Source organism: Oncorhynchus nerka, linkage group LG28 (genome assembly GCF_034236695.1).
Source record: "Oncorhynchus nerka isolate Pitt River linkage group LG28, Oner_Uvic_2.0, whole genome shotgun sequence".
NCBI classification, from domain to species: domain Eukaryota; kingdom Metazoa; phylum Chordata; class Actinopteri; order Salmoniformes; family Salmonidae; genus Oncorhynchus; species Oncorhynchus nerka.
The window spans coordinates 4,513,932-4,539,046 of NC_088423.1; the positions used below are offsets into that span (position 1 = coordinate 4,513,932).

At 45.6% G+C, this 25,115-nt stretch overlaps 1 protein-coding gene across 1 annotated transcript in view; it reads right to left on the minus strand.

Annotated features, from left to right (window-relative positions):
- Positions 1-267: 267 nt before the first annotated feature.
- LOC115121610 (protein kinase C epsilon type-like) overlaps positions 268-25,115 on the minus strand; it is a 225,878-nt gene continuing 201,030 nt past the window's right edge. The window contains 4 exon segments of the mRNA XM_065013213.1: positions 268-5,370; positions 7,391-7,537; positions 12,175-12,363; positions 12,981-13,119. Of these exon segments, the coding sequence (XP_064869285.1) occupies positions 5,221-5,370; positions 7,391-7,537; positions 12,175-12,363; positions 12,981-13,119 (625 nt within the window). The 3' untranslated portion in view covers positions 268-5,220.

Sequence of the window (25,115 nt, forward strand, 5' to 3'; positions counted from 1 at the left end):
GTCCTCTCTTTAACACTGTTCTCATGTTGGGGGTCATGTGATTAATTGACATATGTGCAGCTGTTTCAAAGGTGTGGTTGCTTTGGGTGTATGAGCGGCCTTCATGCAGTGGTGTGTGTGAGTCAGGGGCATCAGTATTGCTTTGGGTGTATGAGCGGCCTTCATGCAGTGGTGTGTGTGGGTCAGGGGCATCAGTATTGCTTTGGGTGTATGAGCGGCCTTCATGCAGTGGTGTGTGTGGGTCAGGGGCATCAGTATTGCTTTGGGTGTATGAGCGGCCTTCATGCAGTGGTGTGTGTGGGTCAGGGGCATCAGTATTGCTTTGGGTGTATGAGCGGCCTTCATGCAGTGGTGTGTGTGAGTCAGGGGCATCAGTATTGCTTTGGGTGTATGAGCGGCCTTCATGCAGTGGTGTGTGTGGGTCAGGGGCATCAGTATTGCTTTGGGTGTATGAGCGGCCTTCATGCAGTGGTGTGTGTGGGTCAGGGGCATCAGTATTGCTTTGGGTGTATGAGCGGCCTTCATGCAGTGGTGTGTGTGGGTCAGGGGCATCAGTATTGCTTTGGGTGTATGAGCGGCCTTCATGCAGTGGTGTGTGTGAGTCAGGGGCATCAGTATTGCTTTGGGTGTATGAGCGGCCTTCATGCAGTGGTGTGTGTGAGTCAGGGGCATCAGTATTGCTTTGGGTGTATGAGCGGCCTTCATGCAGTGGTGTGTGTGGGTCAGGGGCATCAGTATTGCTTTGGGTGTATGAGCAGCCTTCATGCAGTTGTGTGTGTGGGTCAGGGGCATCAGTATTGCTTTGGGTGTATGAGCGGCCTTCATGCAGTGGTGTGTGTGGGTCAGGGGCATCAGTATTGCTTTGGGTGTATGAGCGGCCTTCATGCAGTGGTGTGTGTGGGTCAGGGGCATCAGTATTGCTTTGGGTGTATGAGAGGCCTTCATGCAGTGGTGTGTGTGGGGCAGGGGCATCAGTATTGCTTTGGGTGTATGAGCGGCCTTCATGCAGTGGTGTGTGTGGGTCAGGGGCATCAGTATTGCTTTGGGTGTATGAGAGGCCTTCATGCAGTGGTGTGTGTGGGTCAGGGGCATCAGTATTGCTTTGGGTGTATGAGCGGCCTTCATGCAGTGGTGTGTGTGGGGCAGGGGCATCAGTATTTTTTGACAGTTGATTCCATGATACCGTCACCTATTAACGCTGCTACAACCACTGTTGCTACAGTTACTCCTGCTCCCCATAGCATAATTGCTACTACTAGTAGCACTAGCACTGTTATACATGCTACTAATAATACTACAATAACTACTACTACTACTACTACAATAACAACTGCTACTGCTACTTCTACAGTAGTCATACTATCACTACTACACTACCTCTTCAATTGCAAATAGTCCTACTGTTATTTACTTTCATGTTTCTACTCTAAAATGGAATGTACAACTTGCAATATCATAACAAACCAACATTGTTCTTTTTGTGTTCTACTGACAGAATATGACAGTAGATTTGACTTTACCTTGATTTGGTGTAGGCTTACAATATCACATACAGTATCTTGGCCAGAGAGTTATTTGGCTTGAATGCATTAGAAGGTCGATGGTTTCTATAAGCTTCATGAATCCAATAGATTTACTACCTTTGGTAATATTAATGTTCTAAAGAGATATGCTATAGGAAATGTTGACTTTTTAAAGAGATATGCTGTAGGAAATGTTGACTTTTTAAAGAGATATGCTATAGGAAATGTTGACTTTTTAAAGAGATATGCTACAGGAAATGTTGACCTTTTTTAAAGAGATATGCTATAGGAAATGTTGACCTTTTTTCAAAGAGATATGCTACAGGAAATGTTGACCTTATTTAAAAAGAGATGCTGTAGGAAATGTTGACCTGTTTTAAAGAGATATGCTACAGGAAATGTTGACTTTTTAAAGAGATATGCTACAGGAAATGTTGACCTTTTTTAAAGAGATATGCTACAGGAAATGTTGACCTGTTTTAAAGAGATACGCTACAGGAAATGTAGACTTTTTAAAGAGATATGCTACAGGAAATGTTGACCTTTTTTAAAGAGATATGCTATAGGAAATGTTGACTTTTTAAAGAGATATGCTATAGGAAATTTTGACTTTTTAAAGAGATATGCTACAGGAAATGTTGACCTTTTTTAAAGAGATATGCTATAGGAAATGTTGACCTTTTTTCAAAGAGATATGCTACAGGAAATGTTGACCTTATTTAAAAAGAGATGCTGTAGGAAATGTTGACCTGTTTTAAAGAGATATGCTACAGGAAATGTTGACTTTTTAAAGAGATATGCTACAGGAAATGTTGACCTTTTTTAAAGAGATATGCTATAGGAAATGTTGACCTTTTTAAAGAGATATGCTACAGGAAATGTTGACCTTTTAAAGAGATATGCTACAGGAAATGTTGACTTTTTAAAGAGATATGCTACAGGAAATGTTGACATTTTTTAAAGAGATATGCTATAGGAAATGTTGACCTTTTTAAAGAGATATGCTATAGGAAATGTCGACCTTTCTTCAAAAGAGTTGAGAGAGGGCAAGGAGAGGGGTGGTGAGGTGGTTTGATGGAACACTCTGAAGGAAGCACATAGACATGGCTATCAATGGGGTTAACGACAGGCAAATGAAAACAGCCATGCAAAACCATACAGAACAACAGCTAGAGTCAGTGGGAGGATGAACAGCGAAGACACCTGGCAAGAGAGCAAAGGAAACCAAAAACAGACAGACAGACATAGAATATTGCACATGGACATTGTCACTTTTTCATATTCTACTAATACACAATAACATCATATGCATAACCATGCAATAGATGATACCTCTATTTCTCCAAGAAGTCCACAGGCTTCTATATACAAGGTGGTCTGTACAGAGGGAAAGACACAGCTATCTGGTGATGCCTTCCCCCACATGATTGTGAGTCTTGTTGCATAGCAGGGAAATCCAGGATTTCAGACACTGAGCAACAAGACAATCCAGTAAAATCACGACAAATAAAACACACAATAAAATAAAACACACAAAGAAATAAAACAGACACAATTAAATAAAACACACAATGAAATAAAACACAATGAAATAAAACAGACACAATGAAATAAAACACACAATGAAATAAAACACACAATGAAATAAAACACACAATGAAATAAAACACACAATGAAATAAAACACACAATGAAATAAAACACAATGAAATAAAACACACAATGAAATAAAACACACAATGAAATAAAACACACAATGAAATAAAACACACAATGAAATAAAACACAATGAAATAAAACACACAATAAAATAAAACACATAATGAAATAAAACACACAATGAAATAAAACACACAATGAAATGTTAAAGCTTCAAGAGGGCCCTTCTCATGAACCCACTGCCTATGTCGCACAAGCACACACACACACACACACACACACACACACACACACGATACATTCAGTTGCATCCCCACCATCACTCATGCATACAAGCACATTCGTCCACATTGAAACCCATGACATTCATTTGGAATACATGAAGCTAGACTACCATAACACTGTGGGCATATCTACAATATGTAACTGATCTGCAGCTACACACAATGGGCATTTGATGTACTGTACATGGACTTGTTCTAATTCTGCCGTCGTTTTGATCTTGAGGAAACTTTGAAACAGGCTTCTCTTTTTATTGACACTGAGAACCAATTGGTTTTTTAGCTTTTTTAAATACAATCATTGGTTCTATGGATTCGTTTTTTTTTGTGCATTTAAACATGGCAGAGGAGGACATTCTAGTACATCCAGTTTAAACATGGCAGAGGAGGAGGACATTCTAGTACTTCCAGTTTAAACATGGCAGAGGAGGAGGACATTCTAGTACATCCAGTTTAAACATGGCAGAGAAGGAGGACATTCTAGTACATCCAGTTTAAACATGGCAGAGAAGGAGGACATTCTAGTACATCCAGTTTAAACATGGCAGAGGAGGAGGACATTCTAGTACATCCAGTTTAAACATGGCAGAGGAGGAGGACATTCTAGTACTTCCAGTTTAAACATGGCAGAGGAGGAGGACATTCTAGTACATCCAGTTTAAACATGGCAGAGGAGGAGGACATTCTAGTACTTCCAGTTTAAACATGGCAGAGAAGGAGGACATTCTAGTACATCCAGTTTAAACATGGCAGAGGAGGAGGACATTCTAGTACTTCCAGTTTAAACATGGCAGAGGAGGAGGACATTCTAGTACATCCAGTTTAAACATGGCAGAGGAGGAGGACATTCTAGTACTTCCAGTTTAAACATGGCAGAGGAGGAGGACATTCTAGTACATCCAGTTTAAACATGGCAGAGGAGGAGGACATTCTAGTACAATGAGAAATTTACAGGACAGCTTAAGAAATTACAGATTCATATAATAATATAATTATTTCAGTATCATATACTCACTGAGGAACTAGGATGGTTGACGAAACAGTTGAAAGTCTGATCTATTGTAAGGAGACCATGTCGAACAAGACCCCTGCCCAAAGCACACATAACCCCTGACCTATAAATCCTTATATACACAAAAAGTTGACACCGTCACACAAACATTCCCTGTACATTTCATAGTCCACTGGAAAGGGCCTTGTGACAATCTGGGGCTGGATTGTGAGGAGCTTTCATCACTGTTATCAGCCCGGGCCAGTGGGGCAAGGCCAGGCTATATTCAGTGTCAGGGGGCCAATCCTAGGGCCACCCTCCACCACAAGGAGTGTGGTTTGATCCACCACTCAGATCTGGACGAGCCAATAGGACCTTGATAATAAAGCAGATGGGCTTCCTATCTGACCTACTCTTGAATTACATTGGTTTGTAACTTAGAAAACATGCACTGATGGACAGACAGACATACAGACAGATACTGGTAGAGCGCTGTAGATGGTCTGGTTTAGGTTTTGAAGTTGGTACTAATCTGACGCCCTAATGGCCGGAGTTTTATATGAGTGTGTGAAAGTAATAATTTACTCTGTGTGTATTTTATAATTCTGTATGTCTGCATGGGAGAAAATACATGGGTTTGCATGTATGTATGTATGTTTGTATGTGTGTTCTTAAATTCGTGTGTCAGTGTTCCTGCATGTATGTGTGTCTATACGTGTTTGTTTGTGTGTTGGTGTGTGTGTGTGTGTTGGTGTGTGTGCAGGCCTTAGGACAGATTCTCCTCCCCTCCAAAGTAGGAGAAACCCTTGAACTCGTCTTGGTTGATCTGCTTAATAATGGCGTCTTCTACTGGGGTGAGGACAGGTTCCTCGCGAGTGAAGTCCTGGTCAAAGTTGTTCACGTCCCTTTTGGTTTTCTGTACAGGAGCAGGAAGGAAGGAAGGAAGGAAGGAAGGAAGGAAGGAAGGAAGGAAGGAAGGAAGGAAGGAAGGAGCATGAGAGTCAGATAGTACAGGATGATGACTGCCAAAAAATGAGACCTTATTTGATAAAGTAATGATAAAACAAGGCTGATTAACATATAGATTTGGATGGAGTGATCACGTTGTGTGATTCGTTGAGGTGCTCATCGTCCCCTCTCTGTGTGAATGGAAACAGGACATACCCTTCCCCTCACACTCCATTAGGTATTTCATAGTACCCCATGCCCAGCAGGTATCTAGCTATACAGGTCATTTACATTTGAGTCATTCAGCAGACACTCTTATCCAGAGTGACTTACAGTTAGTGCATTCTTCAGATAGTTAGATGGGACAACCACATACACTACATGACCAAAAGTATGTGGACACCTGCTCGTCGAACATCTCATAACAAACTCATGGGCATTAATATGGAGTTGGTCCCCCCTTTGCTGCTACAACAGCCTCCACTCTTCTGGGAAGGCTTTCCACTAGATGTTGGAACATTGCTGCGGGGACTTGCTTCCATTCAGCCACAACAGCATGTTGGGCCACAACAGCGAGCACTGATGTTGGGCGATTAGGCCTGGCTCGCAGTCAGCATTCTAATTCATCCCAAAGTTGTTCGATGGGGTTGAGGTCAAGGCCAGTCAAGTTCTTCCACACCGATCTCAATAAACCATTTCTATATTGGCCTTGCTTTGTGCACGGGGGCATTGTCATGCTGAAACAATAAAGATCCTTCCCCAAACTGTGGCCACAAAGTTGCAAGCACAGAATCGTCTAGAATGTCACTGTATGCTGTAACATTAAGATTTCCCTTCACTGTAACTAAGTGGCCTAGCCCGAATCATGAAAAACAGCCTCCTCCACCAAACATCACAGTTTGCACTATGCATTGGGACAGGTAGCATTCTCCTGGCATCTGCTAAACCCAGATGTGTGATTCATCACTCCAGAAAACGTGTTTCCACTGCTCCAGAGTCCAATGGCGGCGAGCTTTACACAACTCCAGACGTCGCTTGGCATTGCGCATGCTGATCTTAAGCTTGTGTGCGGCTGCTCGGCCATGGAAACTCATTTCATGAAGCTTCTGATGAACAGTTCTTGTGCTGACGTTGCGTCCAGAGGCAGTTTGGAACTTGGTACTGAGTGTTGCAACCAAGGACCGATGATTTTTCACCGCTACGTGCTTCAGCACTCACCTGTCTTGTTCTGTGAGCTTGTGTGGCCTACCACTTTTCTGCTGAGCTGTTGTTGCTCCTTGACGTTTACACTTCACAATAACAGCACTTACAATTGACCAGAGCAGCTCTAGCAGGGCAGAAATTTGACAGACTGACTTGCTGGAAAGGTGACATACTTTGACGGTGCCACATTGAAAGAAACTGAGCTCTCCAGTAAAGGCCATTCTACTGCCAATGTATGTCTATGGAAATTGCATGGATGTGTTCTCAATTTTATACACCTGTCAGCAACTGCTGTGACTGAAATAGCTGAATCCACTAATTTGAAGAGGTGTCCACATACTTGTGTTATATAGTGTATCTAAGTCATAGTAAGTACATTTTCCCTCAATAAAGTAGCTATCAGCAAAGTCCTAACCACATAACCATACCAGAGCCCAGGAGTTGTTCCGGGTCATGTTATATGAAGGTTAAATAAAACTAGGTTCCAGAGTTCTCAACATACTATTAAGATTGAAGCTTTGGTGATATTTAGTATGCTAAAGGTTAGGGGTTGATAATGGTGAGGGTGGAACATCAGGGGCCCTAAAACCTACAGCATGATATGTTCCCTAAGACCTCAGACACACTCCGGGGTGAAGTCTACCCTAGGTGCAGATCTAGGATCAGTTTCCCCTGCCCCAATCCTAACCTTGACCATTCGTGTGGATAATGCTAAACTGAACCAAGATCAGCATCTACAGGCAACTTCATCCTACATGGTCTGGGCTATGTGTGGTGATACTCACAATGCGAGGTTTGAAGGGTGGTTTGACCCTCTTCTGCTCCAGCAGAACCCAGTCCATCTCCTTGAAGAAGGGATGAACCTTGATGGCCTCCTCCAAGCCCTGGGTGATCACACAGCCCAGACGCTTGTTTGGACTCTTCGTCATGAACTACATGACAGGAAAACAGGACGATGAATAAAGGAGGAAGAAAATTAAATGTACTAAACTTACTTGACTTTTTCCCCTTGGCCCCCTTGGGAGCATGAGGCCATGAAGTAAATGCAAGGAAGAGAGAAATGGAGGTGAAAGAGCAAGAGTGAGAGGTTGAGACAGTCAAGTGGTGCAGACAGGTCTGCTCTGTGGTCATTGTTAAGATATGACCATTAGGACCACTGGGCTGGGTAATGTGACGATTAGGACCACTGGGCTGGGTAATGTGACCATTAGGACCGCTGGGCTTGGTAATGTGACCATTAGGACCGCTGGGCTGGGTAATGTGACGATTAGGACCACTGGGCTGGGTAATGTGACCATTAGGACCGCTGGGCTTGGTAATGTGACCATTCGGACCGCTGGGTAATGTGACCATTAGGACCGCTGGGCTGGGTAATGTGACCATTAGGACCACTGGGCTGGGTAATGTGACCATTAGGACCGCTGGGCTTGGTAATGTGACCATTAGGACCACTGGGCTGGGTAATGTGACCATTAGGACCGCTGGGCTGGGTAATGTGACCATTAGGACCGCTGGGCTTGGTAATGTGACCAATAGGACCGCTGGAATATGCAATGTGACCATTAGGACCACTGAGCTGGATAATGTGCCCATTAGGACAGTTGAGCTGGGTAATGTGACCATTAGGACCGCTGGGCTGGGTAATGTGACCATTAGGACCGCTGGGTAATGTGACCATTAGGAACGCTGGGCTGGGTAATGTGACCATTATGACCGCTGGGTAATGTGACCATTAGGACCGCTGGGTAATGTGACCATTAGGACCGCTGGGTAATGTGACCATTAGGAACGCTGGGCTGGGTAATGTGACCATTAGGAGCACTGGGCTTGGTAATGTGACCATTAGGACCGCTGGGTAATGTGACCATTAGGACCGCTGGGCTGAGTAATGTGACCATTAGGACCACTGGGCTGGGTAATGTGACCATTAGGACCGCTGGGTAATGTGACCAGTAGGACCGCTGGGTAATGTGACCAGTAGGATCGCTTGGTAATGTGACCATTAGGACCGCTGGGTAATGTGACCATTAGGAACGCTGGGTAATGTGACCATTAGGACCGCTGGGCTGGGTAATGTGACCATTAGGACCGCTGGAATATGCAATGTGATCATTAGGACCACTGAGCTGGATACTGTGGCCATTGGACAGTTGGGCTGGGTAATGTGACCATTAGGACCGCTGGGCTGGGTAATGTGACCATTAGGACCGCTGGGTAATGTGACCATTAGGACCGCTGGGCTGGGTAATGTGACCATTAGGACCGCTGGGTAATGTGACCATTAGGAATGCTGGGCTGGGTAATGTGACCATAATGACCGCTGGGCTGGGTAATGTGACCATTAGGACCGCTGGGTAATGTGACCATTAGGACCGCTGGGTAATGTGACCATTAGGAACGCTGGGCTGGGTAATGTGACCATTAGGAGCACTGGGCTTGGTAATGTGACCATTAGGACCGCTGGGTAATGTGACCATTAGGACCGCTGGGCTGAGTAATGTGACCATTAGGACCACTGGGCTGGGTAATGTGACCATTAGGACCGCTGGGCTTGGTAATGTGACCATTAGGACCGCTGGGTAATGTGACCAGTAGGACCGCTGGGTAATGTGACCAGTAGGATCGCTTGGTAATGGACCATTAGGACCGCTGGGTAATGTGACCATTAGGAACGCTGGGTAATGTGACCAGTAGGATCACTGGGTAATGTGACCATTAGGACCGCTGGGCTGGGTAATGTGACCATTAGGACCGCAGGGCTGGGTAATGTGACCAGTAGGACCGATGGGCTGGGTAATGTGACCATTAGGACCGCTGGGCTTGGTAATGTGACCATTAGGACCGCTGGGTAATGTGACCATTAGGACCGCTGGGCTTGGTAATGTGACCATTAGGACCGCTGGGCTTGGTAATGTGACCATTAGGACCGCTGGGTAATGTGACCATTAGGACCGCTGGGCTGGGTAATGTGACCATTAGGACCACTGGGCTGGGTAATGTGACCATTAGGACCGCTGGGCTTGGTAATGTGACCATTAGGACCGCTGGGTAATGTGACCAGTAGGATCGCTTGGTATTGTGACCATTAGGACCGCTGGGTAATGTGACCATTAGGACCGCTGGGTAATGTGACCAGTAGGATCACTGGGTAATGTGACCATTAGGACCGCTGGGTAATGTGACGATTAGGACCACTGGGCTGGGTAATGTGACCATTAGGACCACTGGGCTGGGTAATGTGACCTGTAGGACCACTGGGCTGGTTAATGTGACCAGAAGGACCACTGGGCTGGGTAATGTGACCAGTAGGACAACTGGGCTGGGTAATGTGACCATTAGGACCACTGGGCTGGGTAATGTGATCATTAGGACCGCTGGGTAATGTGACCAGTAGGACCGCTGGGTAATGGGTCTGCTGGGTAATGTGACCAGTATGATCGCTTGGTAATGTGACCATTAGGATCGCTGGGTAATGTGACCAGTAGTATCACTTGGTAACGTGACCATTAGGACCACTGGGCTGGGTAATGTGACCATTAGGACCGCAGGGTTGGGTAATGTGACCAAAGGACCAGTGAGACTGATCACAGAGTGAAACAGGCCGGTCCAAGACAAACACACCTGCTTTCCCACAAGGCTTTGCAAACATATAGCTTACAGTGGCCCTTTGCATTCAGAAGGATGCTATCCAGTTTCAGATCTCTGGAGAGACAGACTGCCAAAGTAAATGCAGGACGCGATGGACCAGGAGGAGGAGGCTTAGGAGGAGGAAGAGGAGGAGGAGTAGGAGGAGGAGGAGGATTAGGAGGAGAAGGAGGAGGAGACTTAGAAGGAGGAGGAAGAGGATCAGGAGGAGGCTTAGGAGGAGGAAGAGGAGGAAGAGGAGGAAAATGAGGACTAGGAGGAGGATGAGCAGGAGTAGGATGAAAAGGAGGAGAAGGAAGAGGAGGAGGATGACAAGGACTAGGCGGATGACTAGGAGTGGGAGGAGGAAGAGGAGGAGGAGGAGGAGGAAGAAGATCAGGAGGAGGAGGCTTAGGAGGAGGAGGAGGAGGAAGCAGAGATGAATTAGGAGTGGGATTAGGAAGAAGAGGAGGAGGAGTAGGAGGAGGAAGATGAAGAGGAGAAGGAGGAGGTAGAGGAGGAGGAAGAGAAGGAGGAGTAGGAGGAGAATTAGGAGGAATAAGAAGAGGAGTAGAATGACAAGGAGGATAAAGAATAGGAGGAGGAGGAGGAGGAAGAGAAGAATGACAAGGAAGATTAGGAAGAAGAGGAGGAGGAGGAGGACGAGGAGAAGGAGGACGAAGAGAAGGAGGAGTAGGATGAGGATTAGGAGGAAGAAGAAGATGAGGAGAAGGATGACAAGGAGAAGGACGAGGAGGAAAAGGAGAATGAGGATGAGGATGACAAGGAGTAGGAGGAGGAAGAGGAGGAGGAGGAAAAGGAGGCGGAGGAGGATAACAAGAAGGAGGAAGAGGAGGAGGAGTAGGAGGAGGAGGAGGATTAGGAAGAGAAGGAGGAGGAGACTTAGGAGGAGGAGGAAGAGGATCAGGAGGAGGAGGCTTAGGAGGAGGAGGAGGAAGAGGAGGAAAATGAGGACTAGGAGGAGGATGAGCAGGAGTAGGATGAAAAGGAGGAGAAGGAAGAGGAGGAGGATTATGAGGAAGAGGAGGAGGATGACAAGGACTAGGCGCATGACTAGGAGTGGGAGGAGGAAGAGGAGGAGGAGGAGGATTAGGAGGAATAGGAGGAGGAGGCTTAGGAGGAGGAGGAAGAGGATCAGGAGGAGGAGGCTTAGGAGGAGGTGGAGGAGGAAGAGGAGGGGTAGAAGGATGACAAGGAGGAGGAGGAGGAAGAGGAGGATTATGAGGAGGAGGAAGCAGAGATGAAGTAGGAGTGGGATTAGGAAGAAGAGGAGGAGAAGTAGTAGGAGGAAGATGAGGAGAAGGAGAAGGAAGAGGAGGAGGAAGAGAAGAGAAGGAGGAGTAGGAGGAGAATTAGGAGGAATAAGAAGAGGAGAAGAATTTCATGGAGGAAAAAAATAGGAGGAGGAAGAGGAGAAGAATGACAAGGAGGATTAGGAAGAAGAGGAGGAGGAGGAGGAGGAAGAGGAGAAGGAGGAGGAAGAGAAGGAGGAGTAGGATGAGTATTAGGAGGAAGAAGAAGATGAGGAGAAGGATGACAAGGAGGAGGAGGACGAGGAGGAGGAAAAGGAGGAGGAGGAGGATGACAAGGAGTAGGAGGAGGAAGAGGAGGAGGAAAAGGAGGCGGAGGAGGATGACAAGTAGGAGGAGGAAGATGAGGTGGAGGAGAAGGATGAGGAGGAGGAGGAAAAGGAAGAGGAGGAGGTGAAGAATGACAAGGAGGAGGAGGATGACAAGGAGGGGGAGGAGGAGGAAAGGGAGGTGTTAGAGACAATAACGTGTCCGAACAGATGAAGCAGAGAAATGAGAGGAAGAGATATGAAGAAAATAAAAAGAGGTAGAGAAGGGGAAAAAGAGGAGTGTAATGAGGGATAGTTAGAGATACAGGCAGATTAGAACAGGTAGGTATTCTGTAGGTCACTGACCGCTTTGAGGATGGAGACTGCCTCCTTGCTTAGCCACACTGGGTAGAGGACATCATCGTGGAGAATGGACTCAAACAGGTCATCCTCATTGTCGGCCTCAAAGGGGGGCTGACCAGCCATCATCTCGTACATAAGCACCCCCAGAGCCCACCAGTCCACAGAGGGGCCATATTCTAGCTCCTGTAGGATCTAAAACACATAAGGGGACAGGAAACAATGTAACACCATCTCATACACAAGACAAATGTTATATTTAATTTTTAAATGTAAAACATGGATGGATGAAAGAGTAAGGGAGAGGGCAGAGTAGAGGGTATAGAAAGAGTACAGTACATGATAATAATACAATACTGTCAGACTGTCTCAGATAAAAGGGTGGGTGGGTACTGTCAGACTGTCCCAGATTAATGGGTGGTTGAGTACAGTCAGACTGTCTCAGATTAATGGGTGGTTGAGTACTGTCAGACTGTCCCAGATGAATGGGTGGTTGAGTACTGTCAGACTGTCCCAGATGAATGGGTGCTTGAGTACTGTCAGACTGTCCCAGATGAATGGGTGGTTGAGTACTGTCAGACAGTGCCAGATGAATGGGTGGTTGAGTACTGTCAGAATGTCTCAGCTGAATGGGGGTTTGAGTACTGTCAGACTGTCCCAGATTAATGGATGGTTGAGTACTCTCAGACTTTATCAGATTAATGGGTGGTTGAGTAATGTAGGACTGTCCCAGATGAATGGGTGATTGAGTACTGTCCCAGATGAATGGGTGGTTAAGTACTGTCAGACTGTTCCAGATAAGTGTGGGTTACCTCCGGAGCGATGTAGTCTGGGGTCCCACAGAAGGTGGTGGTGGTGACTCCATTGAGGATCCCCTCCTTACACATGCCAAAGTCAGCCAGTTTACAGTGGCCTTGTGCATCCAGCAGAATGTTATCCAGTTTCAGATCTCTGGAGAGACAGAGACAAAGAGACAACATGAGGGCCTAGGGGTAAGAGGGAAGCAGTTACAGAGGTCAGAGGGAAAGGAGAGAGAGAAAGATCATGAGGAGAGACAGAAAGAGAGAGAAGATAGAGAGAGAAGGAGGGAGAGAGACAGAAAGAAAGAGGAGATACAGAGAGGAGGGAGAGAGAGACAGAAAGAGAGAGGAGATACAGAAAGGAGGGAGAGAGAGAGAGAAAGAAAGCGGAGATAGAGAGAGAACGAGAGAGAGAGAGATCTACATAAAGAATGTGGTTGACATGACATTCTATACTAGAAGAGAGAAAGAGAGAGGAAGCACAGTAGAATGATCCCACATTTCGTTCAGTCCAATACAAGCATAGAAATGGACACATTTACAGTGATGTACAGTATATAAAGCATCTATCAACATGAATATAATATCGATCACAGGTCAGATAAGTAATCACTGTGACATTTTACATTCACATTTAAGTCATTTAGCAGACGCTCTTATCCAGAGCGACTTACAAATTGGTGCATTCACCTTATGACATCCAGTGGAACAGTAGTGCATCTAAATATTTTAAGGGGGAGGGGGGGTGAGAGGGATTACTTTATCCTATCCTAGGTATTCCTTAAAGAGGTGGGGTTTCAGGTGTCTCCGGAAGGTGGTGATTGACTCCGCTGTCCTGGCGTCGTGAGGGAGTTTGTTCCACCATTGGGGGGCCAGAGCAGCGAACAGTTTTGACTGGGCTGAGCGGGAACTGTACTTCCTCAGTGGTAGGGAGGCGAGCAGGCCAGAGGTGGATGAACGCAGTGCCCTTGTTTGGGTGTAGGGCCTGATCAGAGCCTGGAGGTACTGAGGTGCCGTTCCTCTCACAGCTCCGTAGGCAAGCACCATGGTCTTGTAGCGGATGCGAGCTTCAACTGGAAGCCAGTGGAGGGAGCGGAGGAGCGGGGTGACGTGAGAGAACTTGGGAAGGTTGAACACCAGACGGGCTGCGGCGTTCTGGATGAGTTGTAGGGGTTTAATGGCACAGGCAGGGAGCCCAGCCAACAGCGAGTTGCAGTAATCCAGACGGGAGATGACAAGTGCCTGGATTAGGACCTGCGCCGCTTCCTGTGTGAGGCAGGGTCGTACTCTGCGGATGTTGTAGAGCATGAACCTAAAGGAACGGGCCACCGCCTTGATGTTAGTTGAGAACGACAGGGTGTTGTCCAGGATCACGCCAAGGTTCTTAGCGCTCTGGGAGGAGGACACAATGGAGTTGTCAACCGTGATGGCGAGATCATGGAACGGGCAGTCCTTCCCGGGAGGAAGAGCAGCTCCGTCTTGCCGAGGTTCAGCTTGAGGTGGTGATCCGTCATCCACACTGATATGTCTGCCAGACATGCAGAGATGCGATTCGCCACCTGGTCATCAGAAGGGGGAAAGGAGAAGATTAATTGTGTGTCGTCTGCATAGCAATGATAGGAGAGACCATGTGAGGTTATGACAGAGCCAAGTGACTTGGTGTATAGCGAGAATAGGAGAGGGCCTAGAACAGAGCCCTGGGGGACACCAGTGGTGAGAGCACGTGGTGTGGAGACGGATTCTCGCCACGCCATCTGGTAGGAGCGACCTGTCAGGTAGGACGCAATCCAAGCGTGGGCCGCGCCGGAGATGCCCAACTCGGAGAGGGTGGAGAGGAGGATCTGATGGTTCACAGTATCGAAGGCAGCCGATAGGTCTAGAAGGATGAGAGCAGAGGAGAGAGAGTTAGCTTTAGCAGTGCGGAGCGCCTCCGTGATACAGAGAAGAGCAGTCTCAGTTGAATGACTAGTCTTGAAACCTGACTGATTTGGATCAAGAAGGTCATTCTGAGAGAGATAGCGGGAGAGCTGGCCAAGGACGGCACGTTCAAGAGTTTTGGAGAGAAAAGAAAGAAGGGATACTGGTCTGTAGTTGTTGACATCGGAGGGATCGAGTGTAGGTTTTTTCAGAAGGGGTGCAACTCTCGCTCTCTTGAAGACGGAAGGGACGTAGCCAGCGGTCAGGGATGAGTTAATGAGCGAGGTGAGGTAAGGGAGAAGGTCTCCGGAAATGGTCTGGAGAAGAGAGGAGGGGATAGGGTCAAGCGGGCAGGTTGTTGGGCGGCCGGCCGTCACAAGACGCGAGATTTCATCTGGAGAGAGAGGGGAGAAAGAGGTCAGAGCACAGGGTAGGGCAGTGTGAGCAGAACCAGCGGTGTCGTTTGACTTAGCAAACGAGGATCGGATGTCGTCGACCTTCTTTTCAAAATGGTTGACGAAGTCATCTGCAGAGAGGGAGGAGGGGGGAGGGGGAGGAGGATTCAGGAGGGAGGAGAAGGTTGCAAAGAGCTTCCTAGGGTTAGAGGCAGATGCTTGGAATTTAGAGTGGTAGAAAGTGGCTTTAGCAGCAGAGAGAGAAGAGGAAAATGTAGAGAGGAGGGAGTGAAAGGATGTCAGGTCCGCAGGGAGGCGAGTTTTCCTCCATTTCCGCTCGGCTGCCCGGAGCCCTGTTCTGTGAGCTCGCAATGAGTCGTCGAGCCACGGAGCGGGAGGGGAGGACCGAGCCGGCCAGGAGGATAGGGGACATAGAGAGTCAAAGGATGCAGAAAGGGAGGAGAGGAGGGTTGAGGAGGCAGAATCAGGAGATAGGTTGGAGAAGGTTTGAGCAGAGGGAAGAGATGATAGGATGGAAGAGGAGAGAGTAGCGGGGAGAGAGAGCGAAGGTTGGGACGGCGCGATACCATCCGAGTAGGGGCAGTGTGGGAAGTGTTGGATGAGAGCGAGAGGGAAAAGGATACAAGGTAGTGGTCGGAGACTTGGAGGGGAGTTGCAACGAGGTTAGTGGAAGAACAGCATCTAGTAAAGATGAGGTCGAGCGTATTTCCTGCCTTGTGAGTAGGGGGAAGGTGAGAGGGTGAGGTCAAAAGAGGAGAGGAGTGGAAAGAAGGAGGCAGAGAGGAATGAGTCAAAGGTAGACGTGGGGAGGTTAAAGTCGCCCAGAACTGTGAGAGGTGAGCCGTCCTCAGGAAAGGAGCTTATCAAGGCATCAAGCTCATTGATGAACTCTCCGAGGGAACCTGGAGGGCGATAAATGATAAGGATGTTAAGCTTGAAAGGGCTGGTAACTGTGACAGCATGGAATTCAAAGGAGGCGATAGACAGATGGGTAAGGGGAGAAAGAGAGAATGACCACTTGGGAGAGATGAGGATCCCGTGCCACCACCCCGCTGACCAGAAGCTCTCGGGGTGTGCGAGAACACGTGGGCAGACGAAGAGAGAGCAGTAGGAGTAGCAGTGTTGTCTGTGGTGATCCATGTTTCCGTCAGTGCCAAGAAGTCGAGGGACTGGAGGGAGGCATAGGCTGAGATGAACTCTGCCTTGTTGGCCGCAGATCGGCAGTTCCAGAGGCTACCGGAGACCTGGAACTCCACGTGGGTCGTGCGCGCTGGGACCACCAGATTAGGGTGGCCGCGGCCACGCGGTGTGGAGCGTTTGTATGGTCTGTGCAGAGAGGAGAGAACAGGGATAGACAGACACATAGTTGACAGGCTACACAAGAGGCTACGCTAATGCAAAGGAGATTGGAATGACAAGTGGACTACACGTCTCGAGTGTTCAGAAAGTTAAGCTTACGTAGCAAGAATCTTATTGACTAAAATGATTAAAATGATACAGTACTGCTGAAGTAGGCTAGCTGGCAGAGGCTGCGTTGTTGACTATGTAGGCTAGCTGGCATTGGCTGCGTTGTTGACACTACACTAATCAAGTTGTTCCGTTGAGTGTAATAGTTTCTACTGTGCTGCTATTCGGGGCTAGCTGGCTAGCTAGCAGTGTTGATTACGTTACGTTGCGTTAAAAGAACGACAATAGCTGGCTAGCTAACCTAGGAAATCGCTCTAGACTACACAATTATCTTTGATACAAAGACGGCTATGTAGCTAGCTATGTAGCTAGCTACGATCAAACAAATCAAGCCGTTGTACTGTAATGAAATGAAATGAAAAATGTGATACTACCTGTGGAGCGAAGCGAAATGCGACCGGATTGTTGAGTGCAGAAGACATCAATATATTGGGTAAAGAGTAAGAGAAAGTCTATTGAAAAGGACATGGAACCTCAGTGTTTTTACTCAGTGAACAGACACAATGCCAAATATAATCTCAGTGTGTCACGTTCTGACCTTAGTTCCTTTATTATGTCTTTGTGTTAGTTTGGTCAGGGCGTGAGTTGGGGTGGGTAGTCTATGTTATTTTTTTTATGTTGTAGTTTTGTGTTTGGCCTGGTATGGTTCTCAATCAGAGGCAGGTGTCGTTTGTTGTCTCTGATTGAGAATCATACTTAGGTAGCCTTTTCCCACCTGTGTTTTGTGGGTGATTATTTCCTGTTTAGTGTTTTTTCCATTCACCTTACGGGACTGTTTGTTTGTCGTTTATTGTTTTGTTCAGTGTTCAGTTACTTTATTAAAAATATGAACACTTACCACGCTGCGCTTTGGTCCTCACCTTACTTCACCACTGTTTGATCGTTACACAGTGTTCTTACTCAGTGAACAGACACAATGCCAAATATTCTCTCAGTGTTCTTACTCAGTGAACAGACACAATGCCAAATATTCTCTCAGTGTTCTTACTCAGTGAACAGAAACAATGCCAAATATTCTCTCAGTGTTCTTACTCAGTGAACAGAAACAATGCCAAATATTCTCTCAGTGTTCTTACTCAGTGAACAGAAACAATGCCAAATATTCTCTCAGTGTTCTTACTCAGTGAACAGACACAATGCCAAATATTCTCTCAGTGTTCTTACTCAGTGAACAGAAACAATGGCATAGGACTTTCCCAGTATGGGGGCCAAGAGCACTGTGAGGAGCTATCGGAACTACGGAGGCTACTGTTGACATACACATACAGTATATATATACACACACACACACACACACACAGACAGACAGACAGACAGACAGACAGACAGACAGACAGACAGACAGACAGACAGACAGACAGACAGACAGACAGACAGATAGATAGATAGATAGATAGATAGATAGATAGATAGATAGATAGATAGATAGATAGATAGATAGATAGATAGATAGATAGATAGATAGATAGATAGGGGTGATAGGGGGTGCAAAGTTGAAGAGCTGTTCCACAGACACACAGTCGTGTGTCTCTTCATCGCTCCTCGCCTTTATCACGGGGAGCAAGCAAGGGATGGAGGGTGCTGTTGGGTGCTGTTGGACATGGTGGGAGGGGAGGAACAGAAGGGAAGATAAGAGGTCTCTGATGAAAGATACCAGGGAGAAGCATGAAACCAGTCGGGTCAGGGTTTGATGGTTGATTGCTGAAAATATGTCAACATCTTTTCAGATGCCATTCAGCCCAAGGTGTTTTCACGAAAACAGCCTCCCGAAATGGGAGGGTGTGTGTGTGTGTGTGTGGGGGGGGGTTATTTGTGTGTGCACGCCTGTGCGTGCGAATTTGGCTGTTATACAACTGTTCTGTTTTAGAGGCCTACAGAAGGCATATCCATAATATCCAATGTCCCATGGGAGTGACATGTGGTAGGTTTAGTTGGGTTCCTTTATTCCCATAAAACATTGATTTTGTACAGGTAATATCGCTATAGACTTTCCTGCCAAGGTGCTATGTATGAACATGGCATCTCAACTATGGCCTGATGTTATAACATCTGGTATCTACTGCACATTGCAAGAATTTAAAAAAGTGTTTGGTACTAAGCATGCAAAGAATACTTGGATGAACTCCCTCCATAGGGGTGAACAGGTGGATAATCCTCTCTCTCTTTCTCTCCCTCTCTCTCTCTCTATTCCTCTCTTTCTCTCTCCTTACTAGATGAGACTAAACTATGTTGTAAAATCCTTTAAAAAAATATGTTTCGGCAAGATACTGTACTGTACTCTGTACCCACTGATTCCTAATGTCTAGTGGACATGGTGTTGAATTGACATTTTAGTGCAAAGGCATGTATAGCTTTAAGGTCAAGCTAACCATTAAAACTATTTCAATGTATTTTAGTTGGGGTTCATTTATCTGCGGCAAGAAACATGTATTCAACCCAATAACCCAGGAAGTTTAAAATTAGCATTTTGATGTAGTCTGCACAATTGATGATGACGATGTTCAATGATTTGATTGCACAGCACTGTGCATCAGTGGCCTCTCCATGTGTAGCAGCAGGTGCTCAAGAGCGCTAATGGAATGATATTTGAAGAAGTTTATTGAGTATACCCTGTGACGGTTATACTTCGATAACCTAGGTGTTGCTGCTTTAACTGGATTTGTTGTTGTCATTGTTGAATAATATAATATATAATATGCCATGTTGGAGACTCTTTTATCTAATGCGACTTACAGTAGTTTGTTTATACATTTTCAGATGGGTGGCCTTAGTGGTAATCAAACCCACAATCCTGATGTTGCAAGTGCCATGCTCTACCAACTGAGTGAAACTGGCTTAATGTTTTGCACGTAGAAGCAGACATGCTACCATGTTGATAGTTTTATCAACGTTCTGGCCCTTGGATCTCTCTTTAATTCCTTGCACAACCCATTTTTCCCTAGAGGGAAGGCCTTTGGGACAGAGTATGGTAGTAGGCGCCAGGTTTCTGTCAAGAACTGCAATGCTGCTGGGTTTTTCCCACTCAACAGTTTCCTGTGTATCAAGAATGGTCTACCACCCAAAGGACATCCAGCCAACTTGACACAACCATGGGAAGCATTGGGGTCAACATGGGCCAGCATACATGTGGAATGCTTTCGACACCTTGTATAGTCCATGCCCAGATTAATTGAGACTGTTCTGAGGGAAAAAAAATAACTCAATATTAGGAAAGTGTTCTTTACATTTTGTACACTCAGTGTATAATTTAAGGTTCAAAAACATTTGGGATGGTAAAATGTTTTCAATGTAAACTTAAATGACTAAAATCAGATATTATTAAGTATCTAGAAAATAAAATAATGCAGCAAAGTTATTCTTTGGCTAACTTTGCCACCGCTGCTTACAAAAATGAGGGGGAACTGTAATGATGAATTAAAACATGCATGACACAAATGAAGTAGAATACAAGCTGACATTAAAACTACAACAAGAAACTTGGGTTCAAGAACGCTTCAAACAAACAAACTCCAACTGAGATTATTGCTTGCAAAACAGATCAAAACTGATATTAAGAAGACAGAATTTTATCATAGTAGTATACCACAGGTGGCTGGTGGAACCTTAATTGTGTTTGGCCCCCATCCATTCACTCCATTCCAGCAATTATTGTGTGCTGTCCTCCCTTCAACAGCCTCCTGTGTATATGATAAATAAACATGAGTTACTATCACCACTGCCAGGACCTTTCCTCAGGATGTTGGCAACATTGAAAATATGTTATATCGCCCAATTATTCTTTGATGATACATTTGCCTCTTTTTCTCAGCTGCAGGAAAAGTTCAATCTCCCCAATCCCACTTTTTCCGCTATCTCCAGACTTGAAAATTTGTCAGAGCTAACACACCTGGATTTCCCAATAGGCCTGCGAATACAGCTGTAGAGAGCATCTTGGAGTTGAACAAGCTTCCTAGGGGTGCAATTTCAGATGTATATGCAATCATTCATGACTTACAGAACCCTTCTTTGGTGCCTTTAAAGACTCGATGGGGAAAGGATTTGGGGGAGGAACTTGGGGAAGACGCCTGGGAATCTGTGCTGCAAAGGGTGCACTCATCCCCTTTTAGCACTAGACACAGCCTCATTCAATTCAAGGTGGTTCACCGTATCCACTTGGAAGAATATTGGAAGAATATTCTCTGATTTTGATCCTACCTGTGTCAGATGTAAAGTGGAACCAGCCACACTGTTGCATATGTTTTGGGGCTGTCATAAACTGTCAGGTTTATTTAAATGTTTCTCTGATATATATGACACTGTTATAGATCCGCCTCCCCTTACAGCCCTTCTTGGAGTACTGCCCATGTGTACCCCCCTATCAAGAATCCAGTCGGACACTGTTGCTTATACAACTCTTTTAGCTAGACGGCTAATACTACAGAACTGGAAAATGGCAGCTCCCCCATCTTATAAATATTGGGTGAGGGATGTGTTGTGCTCTCTGAAACTAGAAAAATTTAAATGAAATTCACGTGGGAACCCCAAACTGTTTTATGAGGCTTGGGCTCCATTCCGGTCTTACTTTAAACAGTCCATCCTCTGATGGCATTCCAAATAAAACTAAAATAAGTCTGTATTTGACCCCCCTGTGACTTAAGGGTTGGAGGAGCTTCTCTCTGTGTTTTTGATAGGGGGGGCATTAAGGTCCATGTGCTTATTGATTGTGACCCGCGGATGCCTTGTTCATCTTTCCCGGGCAGAGACTGAAGTGTGAGCTTGTTTTTCCCAGTTATTTTGACATTTTGTTCACGCCTACATGAATAATCATTCTATTTGTTTTATTTTAAAGTATTGTAAACTTTATTTTTGGTCCAGTGGATGTTCGGTCTGTGGCCTTGACTGTCTGTGAGTGGTTGCATTTCTCCTCCCTTATCCCTTGACTGTTTACAGGAACAATGGGGAGGTGTTTGCTCTGTCCCTGTACTATATATTGCCCTTTAACCTTTGTAGCCTTCTGCCTGGTGTGTTTAACTTGTCTAAAGTATGGTATCTTTAAAGCTATTTTTTTAGTTGTATTTATTTGTTTTTGTTTTTTTCTAGTTGAGTATATTATTTATATTGCTTTGTGTTGTCTTGTATGTGTGTGTGGGTGTGTGTAAAACTTAATAAACAGAGTAAAAAAAAATATATATATATATGTTATATCACACACACGCTCGCATACATCGAAAAAAGGTTGTATCATCCACACACGCGCACACACACATACAGCAATCAGGCTCAATTGAGAGCATTTCCTGTGTTTCGAGTTAATCATGTGGAGTGATTTTTCCATTACGTACTCAGTAACCCTAAGTGCTCTGACAGCTAACATCCCTCCCTCTGCTTCAAATGAGCTCCCCATTTAAAAGACAGAAACACACATGCAGACACACACACACACACACACACACACACACACACACACACACACACACACACACACACACACAGCGCAGGGAATGGCAGCCATTTTACAGGCTCCTGACTGGTATTTTGTGTATTTTTAGGAAAGAGCTTCTAAGCGTCAGAAAAGCTATCACTAACCTCGATTTGGGCGATCACTTCTTCTTCAATGAGCCGAAGGCGAAAGACAAATTGATTATCCCGGACCAGGCCCTAATGCCCAACACTTGAAGACCCTGATGAGCCATGGTGTCTCTCAGTTCTATTGACGAATGTACAATCGCTGGAGTCTAACTGGACAAGCTCCATTCGAGACTATCCTATAGTATCAACAGGACATTAAAAACTGTAATACATTATGCTTCTCAGAGTCATGGCTGAGTCCGGTAAGCTGTCTATTTACTACCACAAACCAATGTTGGCACTTATACAGCACTCAACGCGCTGTGTAGGGCCATAAGCACATAATAAAATACTCATCCAGAGGTGGTGCTCCTACTGGCCAGTGATTTTAATGCAGCAAAAATGAAATCCGTTTTACCTCATTTCCACAAGCATGTCACCAGTGCAAATAGAGGGATAACAAATCTAGATCACATCTACTCCACACACAGATGCATACAAAGCTCTCTCCCGCCCTCCATTTGGCAAATCTGACCATAACTCTATCCTCCTGATTCCTGCTTACAAAAACTCAAAGGAAGTATCAATGACCCGCTCAATTTGGAATCAGTGCGATGAAGTGGACGTTAAGCCACAGGACTGTTCCGGGATTCATTCAATGGCATTGAGGAGTTTACCACATCAGTCACCGGCTTCATTAATAAGTGCATCAATGACATTGTTCCCACAGTGACCGTACGTACATATCCCAACCAGAAGGTTACTGGAAACATCTGTACAGAGCTAAAGGGTAGAGCTGCTACTTTTAAGGAGCAAGACACTGATCCGGAAGCTTATAAGAAATCCGTCTACGCCTTCCAACGAATCATCAAACAGGCAAAGCGTCAATACAGGACTAAGATCGAATCCTACTACACCGGCTCTAATGCTCGTCGGAGAGCTGCCCAGCTACCCAGCTCAGCCGAGAGCTGCCCAGTGACGCGGGATTACCAGATGAGCTAAATGTCTTCTATGCTCGCGTCGAGGCAAGCAAAACTGAACCACGCATAAGAGCACCAGTTGTTCTAAAGGACTGTATGATCAAACTCTCCGTAGCCGATATGAGTAAGACCTTTAAACAGGTTAAAACAATTATTTTATTTTATATTTCACCTTTAGTTAACCAGGTAGGTCAGCTGAGAACAAGTTCTCATTTACAACTGCGACCTGACCAAGATAAAGCAAAGGAGTGCGACAAAAACAAAAAAACTGAGTTACACATGGGATAAACAAATGTACAGTCAATAACACAATAGAAAAATCTATATACAGTGTGTGAAAATGTAATAAGTGTAAGGATTTTCTTCTGGTGAAAGAGAGGCGGACCAAAATGCATCGTGGTGGTTATTCATGTTTTTAATAAAGACGACTATACATGAACAGACTATACAAAACAAGAAAAGTGAAAACCTAAACAGTCCTATCTGGTGAAATAGAAATAGAAATAGACAAACCAGACACACAACATAGAATGCCCACCCAGCTCACGTCCTGACCAACACTAAAACAAGGAAAACACATACGAATGATGGACAGAACGTGACAGTAAGATTAGGGAGGTAAGGCAAGAAATAGGCCATAGTGGCGAAATGATTACAATTTAGCATTTACACTGGAGTGATAGATGTGCAGATGATGAAGTCCATGTAGGGATACTGGGATGCAAAAGAGCAAAAATAAATAACAATATGGGGATGAGGTATTTGGGTGGGCTATTTACAGGTGAGCTGGGTACAGGTGCAGTGATCGGTAAGCTGCTCAGACTGCTGCTCAGTGATTTATACAATTCGTTCCAGTCATTGGCAGCAGAGAACTGGAAGGAAAGGCAGCCAAAGGAGGAGTTGGCTTTGGGGAGGACCAGTGAAATATACATGCTGGAGTGCATGCTGGAGTGTTGCTATGGTGACCAGTGAGCTGAGATAAGGCGGGGCTTTATATAGCAAATACTTATAGATGACCTGGAGCCAGTGGGTTTGGCGACGAATATGAAGCGAGGGCCAGGCAACGAGAGCATCCAGTGGTGGGTAGTATATGGGGCTTTGGTGACAAAACAGATGGCACTGTGATAGACTACATCCAATTTGCTGAATAGAGTGTTGGAGGCTACTTTAGAAATGACATCGCTGAAGTCAAGGTTCAGCAGGATAGTCAGTTTTACGAGGATATGTTTGTCAGTGTGAGTGAAGGAGGCTTTTTAAAATTTTGGATTGGAGATGCTTAATGTGAGTCTGGAAGGAGAGTTTACAGTCTAACCAGACACCTAGGTATTTGTAGTTGTCCACATATTATAAGTCAGAACCATACAGAGTAGTGATGCTAGTCGGGCGGGCAGATGTGGGCAGCGATCGGTTGAAGAGCATGCATTTAGTTTTACTAGCATTTAAGAGCAATTGGAGGCCACGGAAGGAGAGTTGTATGGCTTGTCTGGAGGTTTGTTAAGTGTCCAAAGAATGGCCAGAAGTATACAGAATGGTGTCGTCTGCGTAGAGGTGGATCAGAGAAACACCAGCCATAAGAGCGACCACATTGATATGTACAGAGAAAAGAGTCAGCTCGAGAATTTAACCCTGTGGCTCTCCCATAGAGACTGCCAGAGGTCCAGACAACAGGCCCTCCAATTTGACACACTGAACTCTATCTCAGAATTAGGTGAACCAGGCGAGGCAGTCATTTGAGAAACCAAGGCTGTTGAGTCTGCAGATAAGAATGCGGTGATTGACAGAGTCGAAAGCCTTGGCCAAGTCGATGAAGACGCCTGCAC